General features: G+C 34.7%; 4 protein-coding genes across 5 annotated transcripts; all 4 read right to left on the reverse strand.

Moving 5' to 3' along the window:
* Positions 1–589: 589 nt before the first annotated feature.
* On the reverse strand, positions 590–7,468 carry LOC122318932 (cyclic nucleotide-gated ion channel 17-like). The gene is made up of 7 exons (XM_043136695.1): positions 7,195–7,468; positions 5,812–6,379; positions 4,211–4,423; positions 3,732–4,012; positions 2,769–2,880; positions 2,198–2,434; positions 590–1,684 (listed from the first exon to the last, which is right to left on the reverse strand). The coding sequence occupies exons 1-7, from the start codon at positions 7,221–7,223 to the stop codon at positions 962–964; spliced, it is 2,163 nt and encodes a 720-aa protein (XP_042992629.1). The 5' UTR covers positions 7,224–7,468; the 3' UTR covers positions 590–961.
* A 1,505-nt stretch (positions 7,469–8,973) lies between these two features.
* On the reverse strand, positions 8,974–11,617 carry LOC122318933. Its single transcript, XM_043136696.1, has 5 exons — positions 11,428–11,617; positions 10,514–10,598; positions 9,720–9,833; positions 9,371–9,472; positions 8,974–9,222 (listed from the first exon to the last, which is right to left on the reverse strand). Exons 1-5 carry the CDS (start codon positions 11,523–11,525, stop codon positions 9,178–9,180), a joined length of 444 nt encoding a protein of 147 aa, XP_042992630.1. The 5' UTR covers positions 11,526–11,617; the 3' UTR covers positions 8,974–9,177.
* A 6,202-nt stretch (positions 11,618–17,819) lies between these two features.
* Positions 17,820–18,543, reverse strand: LOC122318934 (RING-H2 finger protein ATL56-like). Its single transcript, XM_043136698.1, has one exon. The coding sequence runs from the start codon at positions 18,390–18,392 to the stop codon at positions 17,880–17,882; it is 513 nt and encodes a 170-aa protein (XP_042992632.1). The 5' UTR covers positions 18,393–18,543; the 3' UTR covers positions 17,820–17,879.
* A 674-nt stretch (positions 18,544–19,217) lies between these two features.
* LOC122318935 (EG45-like domain containing protein) lies at positions 19,218–20,300 on the reverse strand. 2 transcript variants are annotated; one of them, XM_043136699.1, is made up of 3 exons: positions 20,054–20,300; positions 19,531–19,837; positions 19,218–19,421 (listed from the first exon to the last, which is right to left on the reverse strand). In XM_043136699.1, exons 1-3 carry the CDS (start codon positions 20,172–20,174, stop codon positions 19,415–19,417), a joined length of 435 nt encoding a protein of 144 aa, XP_042992633.1. In that variant the 5' UTR covers positions 20,175–20,300; the 3' UTR covers positions 19,218–19,414. The 2 variants fall into 2 exon arrangements, with proteins under 2 accessions (XP_042992633.1, XP_042992634.1); XM_043136700.1 differs by having other exon boundaries at positions 19,531–19,807; positions 20,054–20,274.

Here is a 20,300-nt window from a genome sequence, read left to right on the forward strand (position 1 = left end):
AGAAAAAGTTCAGGGTGAAATTTTATCCCAGAAGTACAAGAACATAAGAGTTTTACGATATTGAAAGGTATGGCCCATAACTTAATTGCAGGAGAACTTATAATGGAGAGATCTGAGTTTCTGTTCAAGTGTTGTTTTGATGGCATTTGATACTTTCCATTTCAGATTTGGCTCTGCAGTCTCTGTATTTGTCTACAATCAACCCTAGGCCGATATCCGACTGCATTTCTGCCCCAAGGCTGAATCTTCATAACAGGGAAGAGACTCAAACTGATGATACCGGATAACTGCCCCAAGGCTTATATAGTCTAGGTCGATTTAACACGTTCTGTACGGAACACAAAACATGCCCATTGGCACCCTCACTCAATCTCTCCCCCACATTCCTCCCTCACATTAGGATTTGGGTTGCACTGTAGACATGTGTTCAATACTCATTAAGAAATAATAGAAGTACTAAAAACCTCGTGTAACTGAATTCACCTAATACATGCTGCATGATGGTTTAGTAACACCCATCTGAAGCCTCTAGAGAGATAATTGCCATTGAATTGATCCCACAATAGGTTACTGCACCTAGAAAAGTTAATAGTATAAAATTTAATGTCCTTTTATTTGAATTTAAACAGTTCCAAGTATCCTTCTAAACAGTTTGACTGAGCCAGGTCTACAGCTCATGGTTCACTCCACTGAATTTTATCAGCTTACTCTAACCAAGATCCCAATATTTGACCTGACACCCTCCCCCTTCTTGCCCTTCTCTCTTTCAATACAATCTTCTCTCTGACTCACCTCTAAAGGTATAACCAAGTACACTGGAACATTCAGAAGCATCATGTGAGCCTTCCGGCAATTTGGATTACCATATTCCAAATGAAAGGATTCTGCAGTGTCTTGGTGACGGATTTCAGAGAGGTACATCAAACGTGTAACGCTAGCCTAATATATAAGTAACTACTTACTAGTCATCAGGTTCAGTAGAAAAGTCAGGCTCTTCAGGTTTTTGAAATTTTGGCATCTCATCCTTTATCCTATGAGCTCCTTTTCTTGTGTTTGCAGCAAACCTCGAAGCCAGAATTGTGACCCTCAGGTTCATTTCTGCCTGTGAAGAATTTGAATCAACAGGAAAATGTTCCTCTTCCTCTTCGTCTGTCTCATTGTTTTCTACAACGTTCAAAGCAAAAGATTCCTGCATGGTGAAATCTTTTGCAGTCATCCTCCTCTTGTACCGACGCCAAGCAGCCTGTATGAAGCAGGCTGCCCATGTCCTCCAATGGTGAGAATAAAACCGGAAGGTGTGCTGCAGCTTCTTGCTGTGAAGGCGTCTGAATTGATTGGCCACAAATTTCAGATCTTCAGCTCGCAGTGCGAAAGCTTCAACTTCATTCAGTGCTTTGACTGTTCTAGTTGAGGATGGCAGGTTGACTGTAGATTTGGGAAGCAAGGCCCATGCAAGCAACTCCTCTCCACAAAAATCTCCAGGTCTCAATGTGATTGAATTGAAGAAACCAGTTCGACCACCATTGGTAGTAGAGCTGTCCAATCTACCTCTGATAATAAAAAGCATCTCTGTCACAGGGTCACCCTCACGAACAATGTAGGTACCTGCAGTGCTTAGGGAGGACACCAGACGCTCACATATTGCGTCGAGCAGCTGATCATCCATCTGCGAGAAGAAGGGCACCTGCAAATGAGAAAAGCAAGAGTTTATATGCTTCTAATGATGTAAGTTTTATATAGTAAAAACAAAGCTATCACCATTTTTTTTTTTCCTCATTGCCTAGGCCATGTGGGATGGACAGGTCTCAAGTATACCACAGATATTAAGAAGTATCTGAGCGAAAAGACATGCATGCTGGTATCCCATATAAATTACAGTAATTATGACATCTAAAGCCTGGTTCGCTTGGTAGGCCATAACATGTTATCATATTATCTAAAACACAATCTGTGAATTGGACGCTACTAACAGCATTAGGAGCGGAGTTATGCTCAAAATGGATCAAATGGCTTGTTTCTAATATATTACTGTTGGGCTGTCCTTCCAAGGATTTCACACATAAGCCTAGGAGGTTAGTTTGAAATGACACTGCCAAGGATCTTCATCGCTGTAAGTCCGGCGTGAGAACTCCTCCAAACCCATTATTTTGGATAGATTATGACAACAGATGACCCATGAGTGATAAGAGAACCATACTCGTCGAACAAGGTCCAAGCATAGATGGCGCTGGATATCACGGCGAAGATCAGCAGGTAAATCATGGAGGATGGCTTCTTCATCAACTCCGCGAGTTGCAAGCCACTTATATTGAACAAAACGTCTAACTTGTTGCTTCAAATCTTCAGGGAGTTGGCGATGCCGCATCCACTCTTCAGTGTCTCTTCGCTTGAGTCTCCATTCCTCTAACCTCACAGTGAAAGATTGCAAGTACGTCTACACCAGAAAAAAATTGTACCAAAATTCAAATTTTGGATTGATATAAGCTGTAGAGTGGGGAAGAAAGAAATAAAATGGCACCTTATAACTTTTTAATGAAAAACTTACAAAGCAAAATGCATAAAAATTATGTAATCAAAGTTTACAAGACTTCACAAGAACAGAGAAAAAGACATTTAATCAAACCATTTGGCTCAATTGTTTCCCTTGCCTTCAGATTTACTCAAAGACTCAAATTCGCTTCTGCTATTTCAAGAGTTTGTCTTTAATTGACAAAAAAAAGTACTTAGAAAGTTTAAGGGGTAATAAAGGAAAATCATCTTTCAAATACCTGCATGTTCCCAATCAAATGGGCAAATAATACAAGACCCAAGATGGCAATGAGAATGGCAAATGAAGTCTCTCCAATAAAAGGGCTGGTCGACAAATTCTGCCCATATGAACTGATACAGAAAAGAGAGGATTAATGTAAACAAAATCCTTTTGGGAAGGTGTGTTGGAGAACATACTTTCTCAATAAGAATGTCAACAGTAGGAGTTAGGGGTCCTGTATATCATTTTCCTAACCTGTTTTTAATTTTTCCCTTATCTGTTCATGCTGAATTATCATTTTGAGTTTTCAACTATCACAAGATATGTAAATCAAAAGAGAAAGGAAAATAAAAGGAAGAACTACACTTCTGACATCCAAACTACTATCACATTTGCAATCTGACCTCTAAATTATCGATGGTATCACTTAGTCCCCAATTTGAAACATAAATTGCAATGTGCTCCCTCCGTTAAATAAGATTGTTCAATTTAAACCATTTTTTTTATGTGTTCCATTTTAACCCTAGTGAAGATATGATCATCAATATGAAAAAAACACGCAACAAGGTAAAAAACTTAAGGATCAAATCTTAATGGACAGAGCACATTGCAGCTTATGTTTTGAATTGGGGACTAAGTGAAAACTTTAATAGTTTAGAGGTTATATCACAAAATGGGTGGTAGTTTGAGAGGCTATAAGAAATTTCTCCGAAAGAAAATAACTATGGTCAATCCTCATGCAGTGATTGCACATAAAAAATGTCATAATTTTAAAGTCTTTCAGTTATGGATCATGATACGGGTCACAAAGTTAAGGCATAGCACCTAAACAGGCATTTGTTGTAACAAATTCTGGTCCATTACATAAATTATATTTCATATAAGAGCAGACAGCAAGACATGCATTTAAACATTTATACATTACATATAATTAGTATGAAATCATAACTAAGACTCCACTAATTGGTAACAGAAAGCATACCTCAGATTCTGTAGGCCCCACCATAAACAGTAGAAATACTTCCTGACGAAGTTTGAGAATACAACATTTTTCTTCACTGCATTTTCAAATATGCCATAATTGAACTCAATTTCATTACCAGGATTACAGTTCTTAAACACGTCTGTAACATTTTCCCACATCTTGCGAGACGGACTGCAATCTAAATAGCTTGGTGAGCAACCTGTAGATTGTTTACAAAGTTTTTTCCAGCATGAGGTATAACGGTCAATAGACAGCAAATACCATGCTGCCCCTAAAACCTGCAATTATAGAAGTACAAACCCGGCTTCACAACCCCAGAACTCATAGAAAAATAAGAAAAAGAATATTTAATCACATGTAAATAAAAAAGAATATTTAATCACATGTAAATAACATTCTAAATTGGTCAACAAGATTAGACAAATGGGGAGAGAGAGAGAGAGAGAGAGGATAAAAAAAGCACTGGAAGTACATACATGGCTAGCAAGCATATAAAGCAGCAGATTATATGCAGCCCCCGCCCAGGCAGTTTTGGTGACCAGTCCGGTTGCTTTAATTATTTGCGATCTTAATGGAAAAATCAGATATAATCTCGGAACATATTGAAGCAGAACAATAAGTGCAAGGGTATTGTTCTTGTGATCAGCTTGGGGACTTCTTGTTGCTGGTATAATAAACCAGATAACTATCTGCATAAAATATTTCGAATCAACTATGCTTCAACCTTCACACCTGGAAAAGTTTTGGACCAAAGCCAGGACAATAACAAAATTGTGACAAAACAAACAGCTAAGATCAAAATTTGCTAAATATGTTGGACTAATGAAACTAAATCAGTTATAGCTTCCCACCATACAAGAAGAGAAAATTTTATCCGTGGTAATCTAAATTGGGATAAATTTTAATGTTAGTTCTCTTTCAACTCATTGATACCTACCAACAGTCCAAAAAGACACAGCACAGATTTTCCAACCTCCCCTATTTTTTTCTTTAAAAAAAAAAGTAATTTATTGATAAAACCTCACTTATGGCCAACCTCCAATATTTCAATCAACTTTCAGATCCACTTTTCACATGATTTGCAAGCCTATCATCATGCATGAATAAGATTTAGCCAAAAGCTCCCACATGTGTGGTAGTAATAAATACATTTCTTTATAAGGTACAAGGGGCTCTAGAAGCATAAAAAAGGGGGAATAAATATACCTTGACCACAGACATAAAAAACCGCTTAAATCTATTTTTATTGAATCCTGAATCTAAAAAGGGAGAAACTATCAGTGACACTATGGTAACTCCTCAATCCAACAAGAGCCAAATTAGCCCATGACACTATAGAAACTCCTCAATTTAAAAGGAGTTAAATTACCCCAAAGATCACACACAGGGGCATGATGGCACTATGGCACCAAAAGGACAGCCCTTACCCACTACTCTTCAGCAAGAATAGATCAGACCAAAGGTTTCCACAAGGTATTGTTGGACACAGCAACAGTGAAATTAAGTCACAATTCAATCTAATTGTAAAGGAATCCCACATTAGTAAGGTGTATGCTTAATTATGAGTATCGTACTTCTTGGGCTTCCCTATCGTGATATCTAAGCATAGACCAATAGCTTAAGGCCCCGTGTATATTGGTTACACAGATGAGATGAGATGAGATGTTTTAAATAGTAATGAATAAAATATTGTTATGATATAATTTTTTAATATTAATTTTGTATTGAGATTTGAAAAAGTTAAATTTTTTATTATATTTTGTATGAGGATTTGAAAAAGTTGTAAAGATGAGTTGAGATGAGATGAGATGAGATTTTTGGTTTTATGTAACCAATCCGGGAAGTTATTGGAGAATTGCAAAATGGATATTTACATTATTTTTCCTATCTAATTAATGATGCAGTGGACCTAGTATAAACCAAAATCCAAGCTCTCTTCATGAGTTGTCATCATTAAATAGTGTCTCTTTGCTTCAAATTTAAATTATATTTTAAAAAAAGAAAACTCAAAAGTGAGGTATATTTGCAGGAAGAACTATCATGCATAGAAGAGTGAATAACACTTGCAACAAAATACCTGAGGAAGGGGCAGTGTGGCAATGAGATCTATCAAGAAGTCAGATCGAATATACCTCTGTGCAATCTTCTTCGGATCCATGACAAGTTCACCCCTGCCAAACACCCGAGAGCTAGGTGCAACATAAGCAGTCCGGAATTTTATAATCACATGCAACAAATAGAATATATCTGTAATTGTCCGGAAAAAGGTCACAACAATTCGCAAATTCAAGTCTGTCTTTACACATGAAGAGTCAGCATCTCCTCCCAGCGTGGGCAAGTAAAAGTACAATGGGTCAACAAAAAGTGCCACCAAGCAAAAAAACATGAAAACCCAGTTCCATTGCAACACAATCTCACTACCGGGGTCAAGTATTCTCTTGCGCCATGGCTCATGGTCCTCTGGAAACACCTTAGACTTTCCAGTTCTGAGATTTTCAGTGAATCTATTTCTACCCCCAACTAGTCCATTATCAGATTTTGGCAAAGATGGCGGAACCTTATATGCAGATGAAGACCTTTCTAGCTGTGTTGGTTCAGTTCTTCCCCATGGAGACTCGTTTTGTTTTTTTCCATCAGAATAAAACCTACAACATTTTATGGGAAACAAAATTGTCATAATTTCCAAAAGCAGAGTTTCAATTAAAAATAAAATTCTAAAAAAGCGTAATTTGAAGTGCAGAAAAATAAAGATTTTCATGTAAAGGAACTTAATAAACATAAAAAATTTCTCCCAGAAGGCATGCTCTAGTAAACCCTCCATTAGGTTTCCAAGGACCAAGAGAATTGGAGAAAAACAGAAGTGAAAGTAGAGTTCAAGTTTTATTGGGTTTCAAACAAGAAAAATGATAGACTACCTACTCCTTTACAATTTTAGATTAAAGTAATATATTTTATGAAGATTCACATATTCTCGTAACATGTGTCTTATCAATCGGACGGACCATTTGAAGAAATGAAAGATCCGTGAGTTTTTTTTTTTCAGAGAATCTGATATTTTATGTTAGAACAACTAAAAATTTGCCACAATTATGCCCATCAGCTGAAATTACGCATTAAGGACGGGCTGTGTCGGATTGTAGGGTTCGAGCTTCTAGGAATCTAAGATCCTGATTTCTGTGCAAAGAAAGAACATCTAAGTAGTAGGCAATTTTTTTTTTCTTTTCTTATATAAAAAAAAAAAAAAAAGCTTGTTTTCCTTTCTTTTAGAGAATGGCGTGCTTTGTGCTGTTCAGGCAATAAAGTATCCGATATTCGAGCTCATTTAAGCCATGGCTCTAGTTCAACAGAAGTTTAGTTTCACCAACCAAACAAAGCATAAAGAGCAAAAAAGGCTTCCCCAGAAACTATATTCCAAGAACCAAGCAAAACCCAGAAGAGAACATGAAGAATAGACGCTTACCTGACAAACTTTTCCTTCTTCAGTTTCATGCCAAAGAGGAGGGAGGACAGCTGAAATCCGATCCTCCAAGCGTACCCCTGCTTTCACACCCTACTCCAAGCCCTCGAGAACTCACTCTCTTTGAGACCAAATCAGAGTTCAATGAGTAGGAGAGTAACGTGGGGTGTAGGTGGAGGCGAGCGAAAGGTAAAGGTAGCGAGATGGGATTTTGCAGGGTATCGCAATGTTTACGAGGTGTTTGCTGGACGAAATGGGAACGTGTTTAAGAATGTAAAGATCTGATTTAAAAGCAAACCAAACATACTTACGTAGACATAAATATTGACCTCTGACACGTCTAATTGGACCGATTCCACCAATGGTTGGTTATGTCTGAACCATCGTTTAGACCCGGTTTGAATTTTGTGACATCTTGCCAATGCACTGGAATTGCCAGCAGCACGTGAAGACTTGAGGGAAATAAAATATATATATATATATATTCATAATTCTTTATCAAAAAATATCTGATGTTCAATTTTCATCTTGGAGTTATTTTTCAAAGGAAAATGCTGCTGCATCACCACAAAAGTCGTCTATTGATATTTTATTTTTTTATTTAATTATTAAGGAATTATTTTTAAATAAATTTGTAAATTTTTATTCTTTTTAAAATGTCTAAGATTATAAAAAATGTATAAAGAAAATGATAAAAAAATAAAGATGTTTAACTATTAAATATGTTCATTCATATATGTTTATTTTATTTTATTTTATTTATTTATTTTTTTAATGGTTAAAAAAATAACTGTTAATAAATTTATATTTTTTTAATTTTTTCTTAATAATTAAAGATGTTTAAAAAACTTTAAAAAAAAAAAAATTATTTATACTGTTGTGCATATTTAATTAGTATATTTAATAGTAACCCTGATATTATTTTTTTACTTTAATGTGGAGGCCAATAATTTAACCCAACTTGGGTGCAAGAATTGTTGGGACGTCGAACGTGGCCGATTCATGGTTCGACCCAAAGGACAATTGTCAGATATTGTCAGGTATTGGCAAAGAATATTCAACCGGACAGATATTTTACATAAATTAATATAAATACTGACCCAATTTTATATAATATATTAAATATATTTTATAATAAAAATAATTTTATAATATAAGAAATTATATCTAACGCAATCGTATCACTTTATAAATTTATTTTTATAAAAAAAATTTATAATTAAAACATTTCTTATTGATAAAAAAATTTTACTACATATAAATAAGTGGGATAGTACATCACTTTTAGTGAGACTCATTATAATTTTGAGGTGGAAAACTTGTATATCAACAATGTGTAGAGATGAGATAAAAGTTGTACATCTAACAATGTGGAAAACTTGAACAAAAGCCAATAATTCAATAACCCGCAAGATGCATATCACGACACCTTTAACTCCTAATTTCTCCTAATGAGAACTCGTTTGATTACATAGAAGAGATAGAGAAAAATTGAATAAAATATTATTAAAATTTAATTTTTTAATATTAATTTAATTTTAAAATTTGAAAGAATTGAATTATTTATTATATTTTGTGTGAGAGTTTGAAAATTGTAATGATTAAATGAAATGAGATGAGATAATTTATGTTACGAAACCAAACGAGGCCTAAACGAGTTATTGAGAATAACAACTCGCCCAACAAACTGTAATTGCACAGCCGGAATACAAGCAACTTGTTCATAACTCATTTTTGGATTTTTACAATTTTATTTTATTGAAATTTCCTACATTTAAAATAGAATTAAAAAAACAATTGTAATTCTATCATTTTTCAAGAGAAATGGTATGCATACAACCACCATATAATATTTATACAACTCACTATTAAAATGGTATAAGAATTGTGGACAGAAGCAACATTTTTGGAAAGAACTCACAGGCTCACAGCATCAGTTTTGAAGAATTATCTGAGAAAAAATCTGCAATTTCTCAAACTTTACAATTACTGCACAAAAAGACTGACAACAATGCTCCAGTATCCTGCCAACTGAACGTGAAAACGGTTAATCATATATGCAGTAATTCCAAGTACCAGTCAATCCAAGGCTATCAATTAACCAAATTCAAATTATTATCAGTGTGTGAGAGAATGAACCATATACATGTGAGCATACATGGAGCAAAAGTAAGTTTACCTGAGCCAAAATACTTTTTCCAGTCTGACCTTCAATTACCAGACCTGCTGTAAGACCAATCATTGCCCAAGCTCCGTTAATTGCTTCAATTTGACATCTCCTCTGCAAACACAACCAGCCAGACTGATAAGTAACTTGATGCATGAGGATTGTGGACTTCTTCTGCATCTTTGACTGATGCAGTCCATCTTGCATTTGGGAGCAAAAATAAAAACTTGCTCCTCTTTTCTTATAATGAAAATTTATCTAACATAGAACATAACCCATGAATGCAAAAATATGCTCTGAAAATAACATCCAGAGTTCGCTAGACAAGTCAATTCATAGTTATTATCTGCACCAAACATGCCTTGAATTTCTGTTTTGCTTTAATTTCTTGCATTTGTTTGGCAGCCAACCGCTTGGCTTCCAAAGGATCAACCATGATCACTTCATTAACCGAGCCTCGTTTCCCTGAAGACACCTGTACACTTATTTATTTTGGTTAGGTACAGCCCATAATGGACAAGAAGCAGCAGTTAATCTTAATGGTACTGCTGCCAGTTTATTAATTTGCACGAATGGAAATTCAATAAAGAAAAAAAAAAATTTTCTTCACGTGCTGTGCAATTCTCTCAAGCAACATAGAAGATAAAGGAAAATAAAAAAGAAAAGGAAAAACAATAGAAAATCTGCGAATTGCAACTTCATTGAATCTGTGGCTAAGAATGTAACAAAATTCCTTTCAAAAGATAAAAGTGTAGGCAAGTTTGAACAAAAGTATGCCAATCTGGTGCTCGTATGGAACCATGATCAGGAAACAATAAAGAAGTCAATTTATTGACGGCCATGTTTGCCTCTAATGGGAATTTGAACCGACCTATTGATAATTTCAGACGGAAGAAAGAACTGGAATGTATTGAAGTGGGGAAAAAAGGAAGAAAAACAAATATGTAACCACCACTGCAAAAGGTAGATTACATAAACTTATCATACAATACAAATCAAACAGTTAAACTGAACCATCTAACACACAAGCTGAGTCAAAACATTTTGTTCCCACAAGAATTGTAGCATCAATGACATACCTAAAAAAGCTTCGATAATATTTAAACCAAATATATCTGTGCATTAGACATGTGGGAGCCTTGGATTAAAGCGTACATTGGGATTAGCCAAGATTTGAAATGCTTGTCCTCTGGTTCTGTTAATGACCATGCTTGTGTCTTGGTCTCTTCTCAATCCCCGCCTAAGAAGAATAGAAACTTAAGAATATTAGGAAATCAGTAACTCAAAAGGGTAAGGAAATTCCAGCCTCTTTCTCACTAAGCTTTAACTCAGTAGAGATGGTACAATATGAACTTATAAAGGTGGATGCATACCATTTGACCATATTGACAATGAATGGCTCAACCATTTTGTGAATTCCCCCGCCCTAAGCTCATTTATACTTTTTTATAAAGGTTTAAGTGATTTATAAGTAAAGGTCAGTACAAGAGTATAGGTTTTCCAACAGTCGAAATCAAAGCAACGCACATGGCAAGAATAAAAACTATTCATTTTTCTTTTAGTTCCATTAATTTTCTCAGCGAACAAACGAAGGCCAAAGAAAATCTGAAAATTGGAACAATGTAAACCATCCACGTATTAGAGAAAATGGAGAAGTGAAGATGAGAGATTATGGATGGATATCTCTTCAAGATTAAGATTATTTCAATAGTTTCCCTAGAAACCAAAAGATTAAAAAAAAAAAATCCAAGAAATAAGCAGAGCAAACCACTCATTAGTGTATGTAAGAGGAGGGGAAGATGAAATTCAAAGTCAAATATTTTGAAGAACAAGTACATATTCATATCAGCAATTTGCTCGGCGACTACACATCTGGAGTAGAGAAAATTTCAAGAAATCAATTAATCAAGTAACCGAAGAGGTGGGTAAACTGCGAAATATATTTAAAAAAAATAATTATTTTCTATCTCCAACTCAGTCTCAGGAACCAAACGAGGAGTAAAGAAAATCTTAAAAGAAATACAGGTATGAGCAAGGTCGAGAATTGGGTGCGTTAGGATTGGACTTACTTGAGGGGAGTTGCGGAGTGATGGTGTTTGGAAAGGGATGAGTATTGAGAGGAGAAAATGATGCCTCCATTGATGAGGGGCAGAGATGTGGAAGCCATCTACAGTCCAGACTCCAGAGGACTTCCTTACGTGTTCCTTGTTTTCTATCCGTAGCGTTTAATATTTTTGGTCCATGTTTTTTAGCATTTGCAAGTATTTTTAGTTCATACTTCAGTAACCAAAAACAAACAAACAAACAACTTTGGTCTTTTGCTTTTTCTTGGGCAAACGTTGTTTTTGCAGTTTTCTTTGTTTGACTGGCCGGGAACCAGAAATTCATTTAGATGGATAAAATTATAATTTTTCTTTTTCAAGGAGGGAGCAAAGGTGAATTTTTGTAGAATTTATTTTATTAAAAGACAATCACATTAATAAATTATATAAAAAAATACATAAAATTTACTACACATAGAATTTTTGATAATAATAATAATAAAAAAAAACCTTAGAACATGTTTGATTAATAGTTGAAGACGGAGTGGAGTCGATTTTAAAGAACCCAACATTACTGCATCTAGGGGTGTAAGAGCATCCTCAGTGGATTAGTCAAAATTAAAAGGCACTTTTAATGAATGTGAGATTAATTTTAGTTTTTAACTAATCTATTAACATAAGTCTCATATTGGAATAGTTATTTTTTCATTCTATAATAATAAAATAATATAAGATGAATTTTACTTTAACTATTCACATCAAATTTTCATATTGAATTATTCATTTATTCATTATATAGTAATGAAATAATTAACTATATATTAATTTATTTTATTTTATCACTTTTTACAATTTTATAATTTATTTTATTTGAGTTGTATGCGAAAATAATTTTGGTGTTTATTATAGCTAAAGTCTAAATATTTGAATTTTGACTAATCCATTGTGATGATATTTTGAGGTATAATAGCTAAATAGGAGATGGATTTTAGCATTTGGCTAATCCATTGAGGATGCTCTAAGATTATTAGTCCCGATTGGAAAAATCTACTAAACTGAATGATTTGGTCCAGATTGGATTAAAAGTCTTATTTATCAAGGTCAAAATGTAATTTTTTTGGACCGGATTAAATCAAGATTGACTAAATGTGTATATATATATATTAAAATATTATATATATAATATATTATTTTATATAATTTTCATCAAAGGGATCGTCAATATATATATAATATATTATTTTATATAATTTTCATCAAAGGGATCGTCAATGATAATATATATAGTGAAATTATTTAATATTCATTAATTAGATATAAAATATTAAAAAATATTTAATTTTAATTAATTTTTTTGTCAAAAAAGAAAAAAAAGATGTAAAAAATGTTAATAGATCAAATGGACCAATAGTTAATGGTCCGGCTCACAAAAATGATGAATTGAAATTTTTGATCTGTGCTCAGGTTGAACCAAATCGGACTAATTACACCTCTAACAACATCTACAAAGAGAAATTAGTAGGTACTTCAGAACCTCACATGATCACATGCTAGCCCGAAGGCAACGATTTTAGTGTCTTCTTTTAGATCTACAGTTGCAGAGTTTAGTGAAGTGGGGCGTATAGATTTTGGATAGCTGAAAGTCAGTAGATCATACCATTTCTAACATGGAAGAATATGAATAAAAAAAACCCCCACAGATTTACATGCAGTAATGGGATATTAGAGGAGAATAGAGAAGGTTGCTAATCCATATATTGGGGGGATTCTCTTTCGTTTTAAAGAGAGGAAAAAATATTTTAGGGCGAGAGTTGGAGCAACTTTGCAGGGTAACTTTTACGTTACATATTAAAAAATACAACAATTGCTTAATTTTCCTTTGGTCGGAAATGGTTTTGGATGCAACATGTTAAAGAAAATAATAAGTAATCCCTTCAGTTCCATTTTTTTTGGTTATACAGTTTGTGGCATTTCCCATCATTATCACCTAATAATAGGGCTGGATTCTGACTCTATCAGAGTAAGAAAATCCAATTCTAAACTCTCAACTCCAATTAGGAACAGACTCTGACTCAGATCAAAATTGTTGGAATCGAAATTCGAGAGGCAGAGTGTCAGAGAGAGAGAGAGAGAGAGAGAGAGAGAGAGAGAGAGAGAGAGAGAGAGAGAGAGAGAGAGAGAGCTTGGTCGGTCGGGTTTATATCGCTATCGAATGGTGGCAATCCCTCCTCCCCTTCAATCATGGCGAGACTCTCAATTGCTCCAAGCCTCAACACCGAGTCTCCTCTCAGTCTGCTCATTTCCTTTTCTGCTTTTATTGGGTCTATCTTTCAAAATCTAGTTTTCATGTACACTGTAAAAAGTGAACAAGAATTGTATTTCGAAGCTAGCACCAACTATAAAACTTGACATGCATGTATCAGAACCAAAAATCAAGAAAACAAAGAAAGATAGAAAGAAATAAAACGACAGTGATTTGAAGCCAAAGGCTGAGAGACTCGAGACTTGAGTGAATAAAAAATTAAAGACTTTTTCAATGTGCTTTCCATCTTTCTAGTTATGCTTACCGAGAGACCAAAAGCGAAAGAAAAACTGCGTTGCTTCATAACTTCAGATAAAAAGCATGATGTCAATGTTAAGTTGGTTCATCATTAGCCATTAGGCAGTAAAGCGAATGAATCGTGTCAGTATTTTTATTTTTTATAACTAAAGTTGTTTCGGTTGAGCGAGAATACAAAAATTAAGCGATTAAAGATTTGAAAGTCCAACTGCAAGGCCGATAAAAGTGAAAAGGATAAACATTCATAGGAAATCGAGCACTCTTATTTCTTTACAGTAGGAGAATGGTAAATATTAAGGCAGTGGAGGAAATACAGTGAACAAAGAGCAGAGATATTATTAGTCGGAGTTCGTAAGTCGGATAACTCCAACAATATTTTAAAAAATAATTCTACTCCGATTGTGAATCCCGATTACTCCGTCTCCGCTGGAGTCAAAATGGGAGCAGATGTTGGCCAGAGTCGGAAACCCATCCCTACTTAATAAGGACATGCCTGGACCGTCGAAGAATTCTTAAAATTTCTCTTAATTTTATTTTTAAATATCATTAAAACACAATATATTTTTCAGCTTCAAATTTTTAATTTTTTCATTTAATTATTATCTAAATACAAAAATCAATACAACATTTACAAAATCAATATTTTTATTTAACTTTCTATCTTATTTCTCAAAATCTAATAAAACATCTTGGCTTAAATTATTTTATTTTTATTGTTATTCACAAAATTCTAAAAAGTTAGGATCACAACCTGACCATTCTCCCAAAAAGTCAATATCTCTCACATCACACATGGTTGGGTGCATAATCTTTTTTATTTATTTATTTTTTAAATAAGAGTGTTATTATCAAGAATAGGAATAGTCCAAGTCCATAAGAGATATACAAAAGAAAATATCTACATAAAGTTTTGAAAAAGAATTCCCTAACTTCTTCCAATGACCTTTCTTTGTCTTCAAAACATCTCTCATTCGTTTCTAGCCATAAACATCACATCAAGCACAAAGGAATCATTTTTTCAAATGGTAGCAATACATCGACTCCTCCCAACTCCTCTCCAACAAGCTAATAAATCGACGACTTGCTTAGGCATCACCCAAGCTATACCCATCCTTCCAAAAATATCATGCCACAAACTTTTAGCCACCCCACAAGATAGAAATAAGTGATTTACTGATTCACCCTCTTTCTTGCACATACAACACCAATCTACTACACAAAATCCATGCTTCCATAGATTATCTAGTCAGAATTTTATCATGAGACACCAGCCAACAGAAGAAAGCCACCTTACTCGGCACCTAACTTTCCAAATGCTTTTCCAAGGGTAATCACATACACATCTTGACAGATTAATGCATTATAATAGGAATGAAGAGAGAATTTAGAATTTCCTTCATGAATCCACATCAATATGTCCTCTCTTCCTTGGACAATCTTCAACTCATATATTCTACTAAAAACATTACCTTCTCTGTCATTCACATTTCTCACAAAATCAACATTCCATTGAATACTATTATGCAAAAAATAGATAGAATCAGCCACAGTTGCATCATGCTGCCTTGCAATCTGAAAAAGTGAAGGGAAGACATTCTTGAGAGCTGACTCACCACACCAATTGTCATGTAAAAAATGTATTCTTGATCCATCCCCCACCTTAAATTTGACATGTTTAACAAAGTCCCCCCATCCCATACAAATTGACTTCCACAATACCATCCCATAAGCACCTCTTACTTCATTTGAACACCAACTCCCCCACATACCCCCATATTTAACATCTATTACATTTTTCTTTTTCCATAATGCATTCCTCTCTAAATGATATCTTCATAACCATTCCAAAAAAAAAAATTGCAGACAAACGATTACCCATGCAGTTAATTCAGCAGGTTTAAATGAATTCTGAAATCTAATAAAATCATTAAGAAGAAATCCATAAAGAAAGTCTCAAATACCCATGAACTTTTGGCAGACTAGACTACTTTCCGTGGATAGCTCGAGCAATGCACAATGCTCCCAAGCCTCCCATAGGAGAATGCTTTGCAAAGCTTAAAAGAGGATTAACTCATCAAACACAAAGCTCATTAAAGCAGGATCCACATAATAGGCTTAATAGCACAGCGTAGTCTCACGAAGGGCAGATTCTGTTGACTGCCCTTTAATCACTCTTATGCCAAAAGGAATTACACATACAGAGTAAAGTCAAACATTTTAACATGCAGTAGAAAAGATGAGAGTACGAAATAATCCAAACAGCAAACTTCTCAACTTATCAAGTTATATTTCCTACTTTCTAGCAAATTATCCACACCAAAAACCATCACCTTGAGTTTCTATGTAAGGGAGGATTGTAGTAGCTACTAGATATTTTAATCATACGTAATTAATGGAACCCGATACATGTAAAGAAGACTCAAACCAATCCCCTTCTCATAAACCCCTCAAGAAACTTGCACCAGGTCCCTACGAAAGACATATATTAACTCATTGAAGCCAGTATCCTTTCATGATGTTAGCTGGGGGCTTTTAGGTACAGTGTTCAAAGATTAAGGTGCTGTTTGTACAGTGAGTTGAGATGAGATGAAAGTTAAATAAAATATTGTTAGAATATTACTTTTTAATATTATTATTGTTTTGAAATTTGAAAAAGTTGACTTTTTTATTATATTTTGTGTGAGAATTTGAAAAAATTATAATGATGAGATAAGATGAAATACTTTCACTATCCAAACAGGCCTAAAACTCTTGTTTGGTCCACATTCTACGGGAGAATAAAGGAAATATGTATAGTGAACTATACACAGCCTGAAGTGCAGCAATATAAAATAAAAATACTTGAAAAGAGATCATAAAAAGATTGATACAACAGGGCACAACGCAGTCAAACGCAATGCAAAGATTCAACGATTCGCCCTCCCTATGAATCTTGGAAAGAACGACGCATAGAAAGAAAAGTTGTCACTTGCTGAAGAAAGGAACTCGATTTGCTAACCAATACAGCACTTTGATTTCACCTATTTCTTTTCCTCGTGCTTTCTACATTCCCATCCGGTTCCTATACTTTCCAAATTTCTAAATTTTAGGAAATCAATTTAACTATACTTTCCAAATCTCTAAATTTTAGGAAATCAATTTAACTTTTTGACAAAATAAGCACTCTATCCGGTTCCCTATTTTAAGATATGGGTTTAGGATGTAAATAGTGACTCCCTATATTTAGAGTCACTATTCGTTCACTAAATCAATTTTTATATATATTTTATAAAGAATAGTTAAAGATGTAGAAATAAAATTATAGAAACAATAATAAAAAAAGAATATAAAAATATTATTTTAATAGAATAGAAAAATGACAAGAAATGAGACGTAAGAAATTTTGTAAGGATGAGTAAAATTTAGAAGAAAATTATAGAAAATATAATTTCTACCTAAAATTTAAGGAAAATGATAGGAAACCGGATGTGAATGCTCTTCCATCTCGAGAGAGTTTTACACAGGCTCCAGTGTAAACAACCCAATATTTTTTCCAACTTCCATAAGAGCAATGACTTCGGGAATATATGGTCTGAAGGAGTGCAATTCACCGGTATTAGCCCTCTACTTTTCCCCCCATTCATCCTTTTAAATTATATCCAGCAAGCCAATTAGCTGGGACAAACGCATTTGGAATAGTTTTATATCTGAACTGGTATATTGCAACAAGAATGTAACTTTATAGTCTCAATTTACGTTGCTCGGCAACCAAACAAAACCCATCATAGGAAAAACAAGAGAACGGAAGCAAATATAAGTCAGGATGGACATGCGAGCAAATTATATCTGACGCTATAAATTAACCGAAAACAGGAAGGGGGAACAAAAATTAATGCAGTATATAATTTCGGAGTTACAAGAACTTACAATAATTACAAGCCTACCAAATCCTCCAAAGCTTCTTATCCCCATCCTCCTCCAAACCCACCATGGAACCCTTCGTTCCCACATTTGATTGAACACGTGCCCGGCACATCGGACAGGCGGCTACCTTGACGAGCCACGAGTCCACGCACCGCTTGTGGAACAGGTGACCGCAAGCCGAGAGTTTCCTGCAGCACTGACCGTCCCTGAAGGAATCGAGGCAGACCACGCAATCTTCATCTTCAGCGGCGCCGTTCTTCGTGGCGTGCCGCTTTAATCTGAAGTAGGGGAGGGTGTTGAGGTCTCTGGGGGGTAGCCCAGAAGAAGAGGTGGAGGGGAGAGAAGGGCGGCGGTGGCGTTGGGAAGAGAGGGAAATATGGAGGAGGAGCAAGACGGCGGAGGCAAGGCCGAGGAAGAGGAAGAAGAGAGAGGTGAGGAGGGTCATGATGATGGCCTTAAGGAAGAGGGATAGGAGCTTTGGATTCGGTTTTGACGGTGTTGGTGGTGATGATTGGTCATGGGCAGGCATTGTTAATCCTCGGACTGTTCAGAGATCGGAGTGATCCGCGAGAAAGGAAGAGGCGTGCAATTTCATGTTTTAAAGAGCGACACCGACCTTAAATGGGAAACGACAGGCCTCTAATCATAGGAATGCGTACCCATCCGCCATGGCTAAATGGCAAATCTGTGGGCTTCTTTTCCGGGGGTCGTAGACTTGTTTTGCCGTCTTTCTTTTATCTTCTCAAATTATAAATAAAATAATATGAATATTGAGTCTACATATTTATTCTAAAATATGAATAGATATAAAATTCATATAAAAAATTAATTTATTAAAATTAAAAAAAAAATTACATAATTTTTAATTATCTAATATTATTCAAATAAAAAATGAGTACGACGATGATAAAAGCAGGCATAAATAAATAGCACTTGGCTACAAGTGAAGTAGTTATCATGTTTGTTACACGAAAATTCTCCTTTGTCGTGCACGCGTAACATTGTTTTATGATGTAGAAGAGGATTAAGATGATGTCTATTAACTTTTAAAATAAATAAAAAAAAATGTGTCATATTCTGGAAATTAAAATTAGACTCTCAAAAATTGGGAAAAAATAAAAATAAAATCATATTATTATTATTATTATTATTATTATTATTATTATACACTAATAAATGAACTCAAAGAGCAATAATTATTTCTTCCTTTTTTTTTTAATTATTTCTGTTTTAATATATATATTTTTTTCCCTCAACCAAGCCAAATTCTCGCATTTTATTCGTGAAATGAATTTTGCCTTCTTTTCCAGGTTCTATAAGATTGCATGCGTAACCAACGACGTACTCATCATAATGATCGATTCTAAAGTACTAATGGCCTCTCTTTATTGCAGCACTGAACATGTATCGCTTGCATATACAGTGATTTCTACATCATGTTGACATGCATTGAGCAGATAGAAGTTTCATCCATGAGCTAGCTGCTCATTTCAGTATTTTTAAAAATCCCTAGCTTGTTAGGAGGCAGACCATGTTCTAGGCCAGAGAACTTCAAGCCCTGCAAATGGATGGCAAAATGCAGAAGCAACCATTAATTACATACATACATACATTCTTTAGCCATATATATAATGTTAGAGATAGATAGATAGATAGATAGATCTTACGGAGTATACTCAATTTTGACTTTTCCGGCCTTAAGATCAGCTATTTTGGAGAAAGCATCTCTAGAGAGATTTATGGTTCCATTGCATCCCGGTGACGGACAGTGATCTACGATTTTAACCACAACGTTGCCAGACTTGCAAGGATGTGGCGCCAGGTTTGCGCCTCCGATGCATGTGACTCTGTAATTTTTACCACAGGCTGCTCGATTCCCCCAAATCTGATCACTTGCTCCAGCTACCATCACACCAAGGTTTTGTCTTCCATAGCATGCTGAGGCTGTCGAATGGATTTTAATTGTTAAAACTCCTACGTTAATTAATAAAATGTTACAGTTATAATATATCTATATATAACTTAATTTTACTGTTTATCATTCTTCTGTCCTATCAAGTCACACCATTTGATGTTGCAGGCTGTTTTAAAGTGATTTTATAAACCAATAATTTATAAATAAAAAAATTATTTAAACGTGTCATGTCTATATATATATAGCTAATGATGCATATAAGTAAGCATACTCACGAATATAAGGGGGATCGTAGTAAATAGCAGTGCCCTGTGCGGCATTTGCTGCCTCTGGCATGAGACATATGGCTATGATCAGCATGATGAAACCGAGAATAACCACTCCCAATGCTCTCATTTTTTCTTTTTTCTTTTTGTTTATTTTTCTTACTTCTCTCCGAAAAAACTATCTGATGATGTTATTACACTTACTATGTGATGCAGACAAGTAGATTTGCCTCTAATTTATAGGAGGAGAAGGAGC

The sequence above is a fragment of the Carya illinoinensis genome, chromosome 8, assembly GCF_018687715.1.
Source record: "Carya illinoinensis cultivar Pawnee chromosome 8, C.illinoinensisPawnee_v1, whole genome shotgun sequence".
NCBI classification, from domain to species: domain Eukaryota; kingdom Viridiplantae; phylum Streptophyta; class Magnoliopsida; order Fagales; family Juglandaceae; genus Carya; species Carya illinoinensis.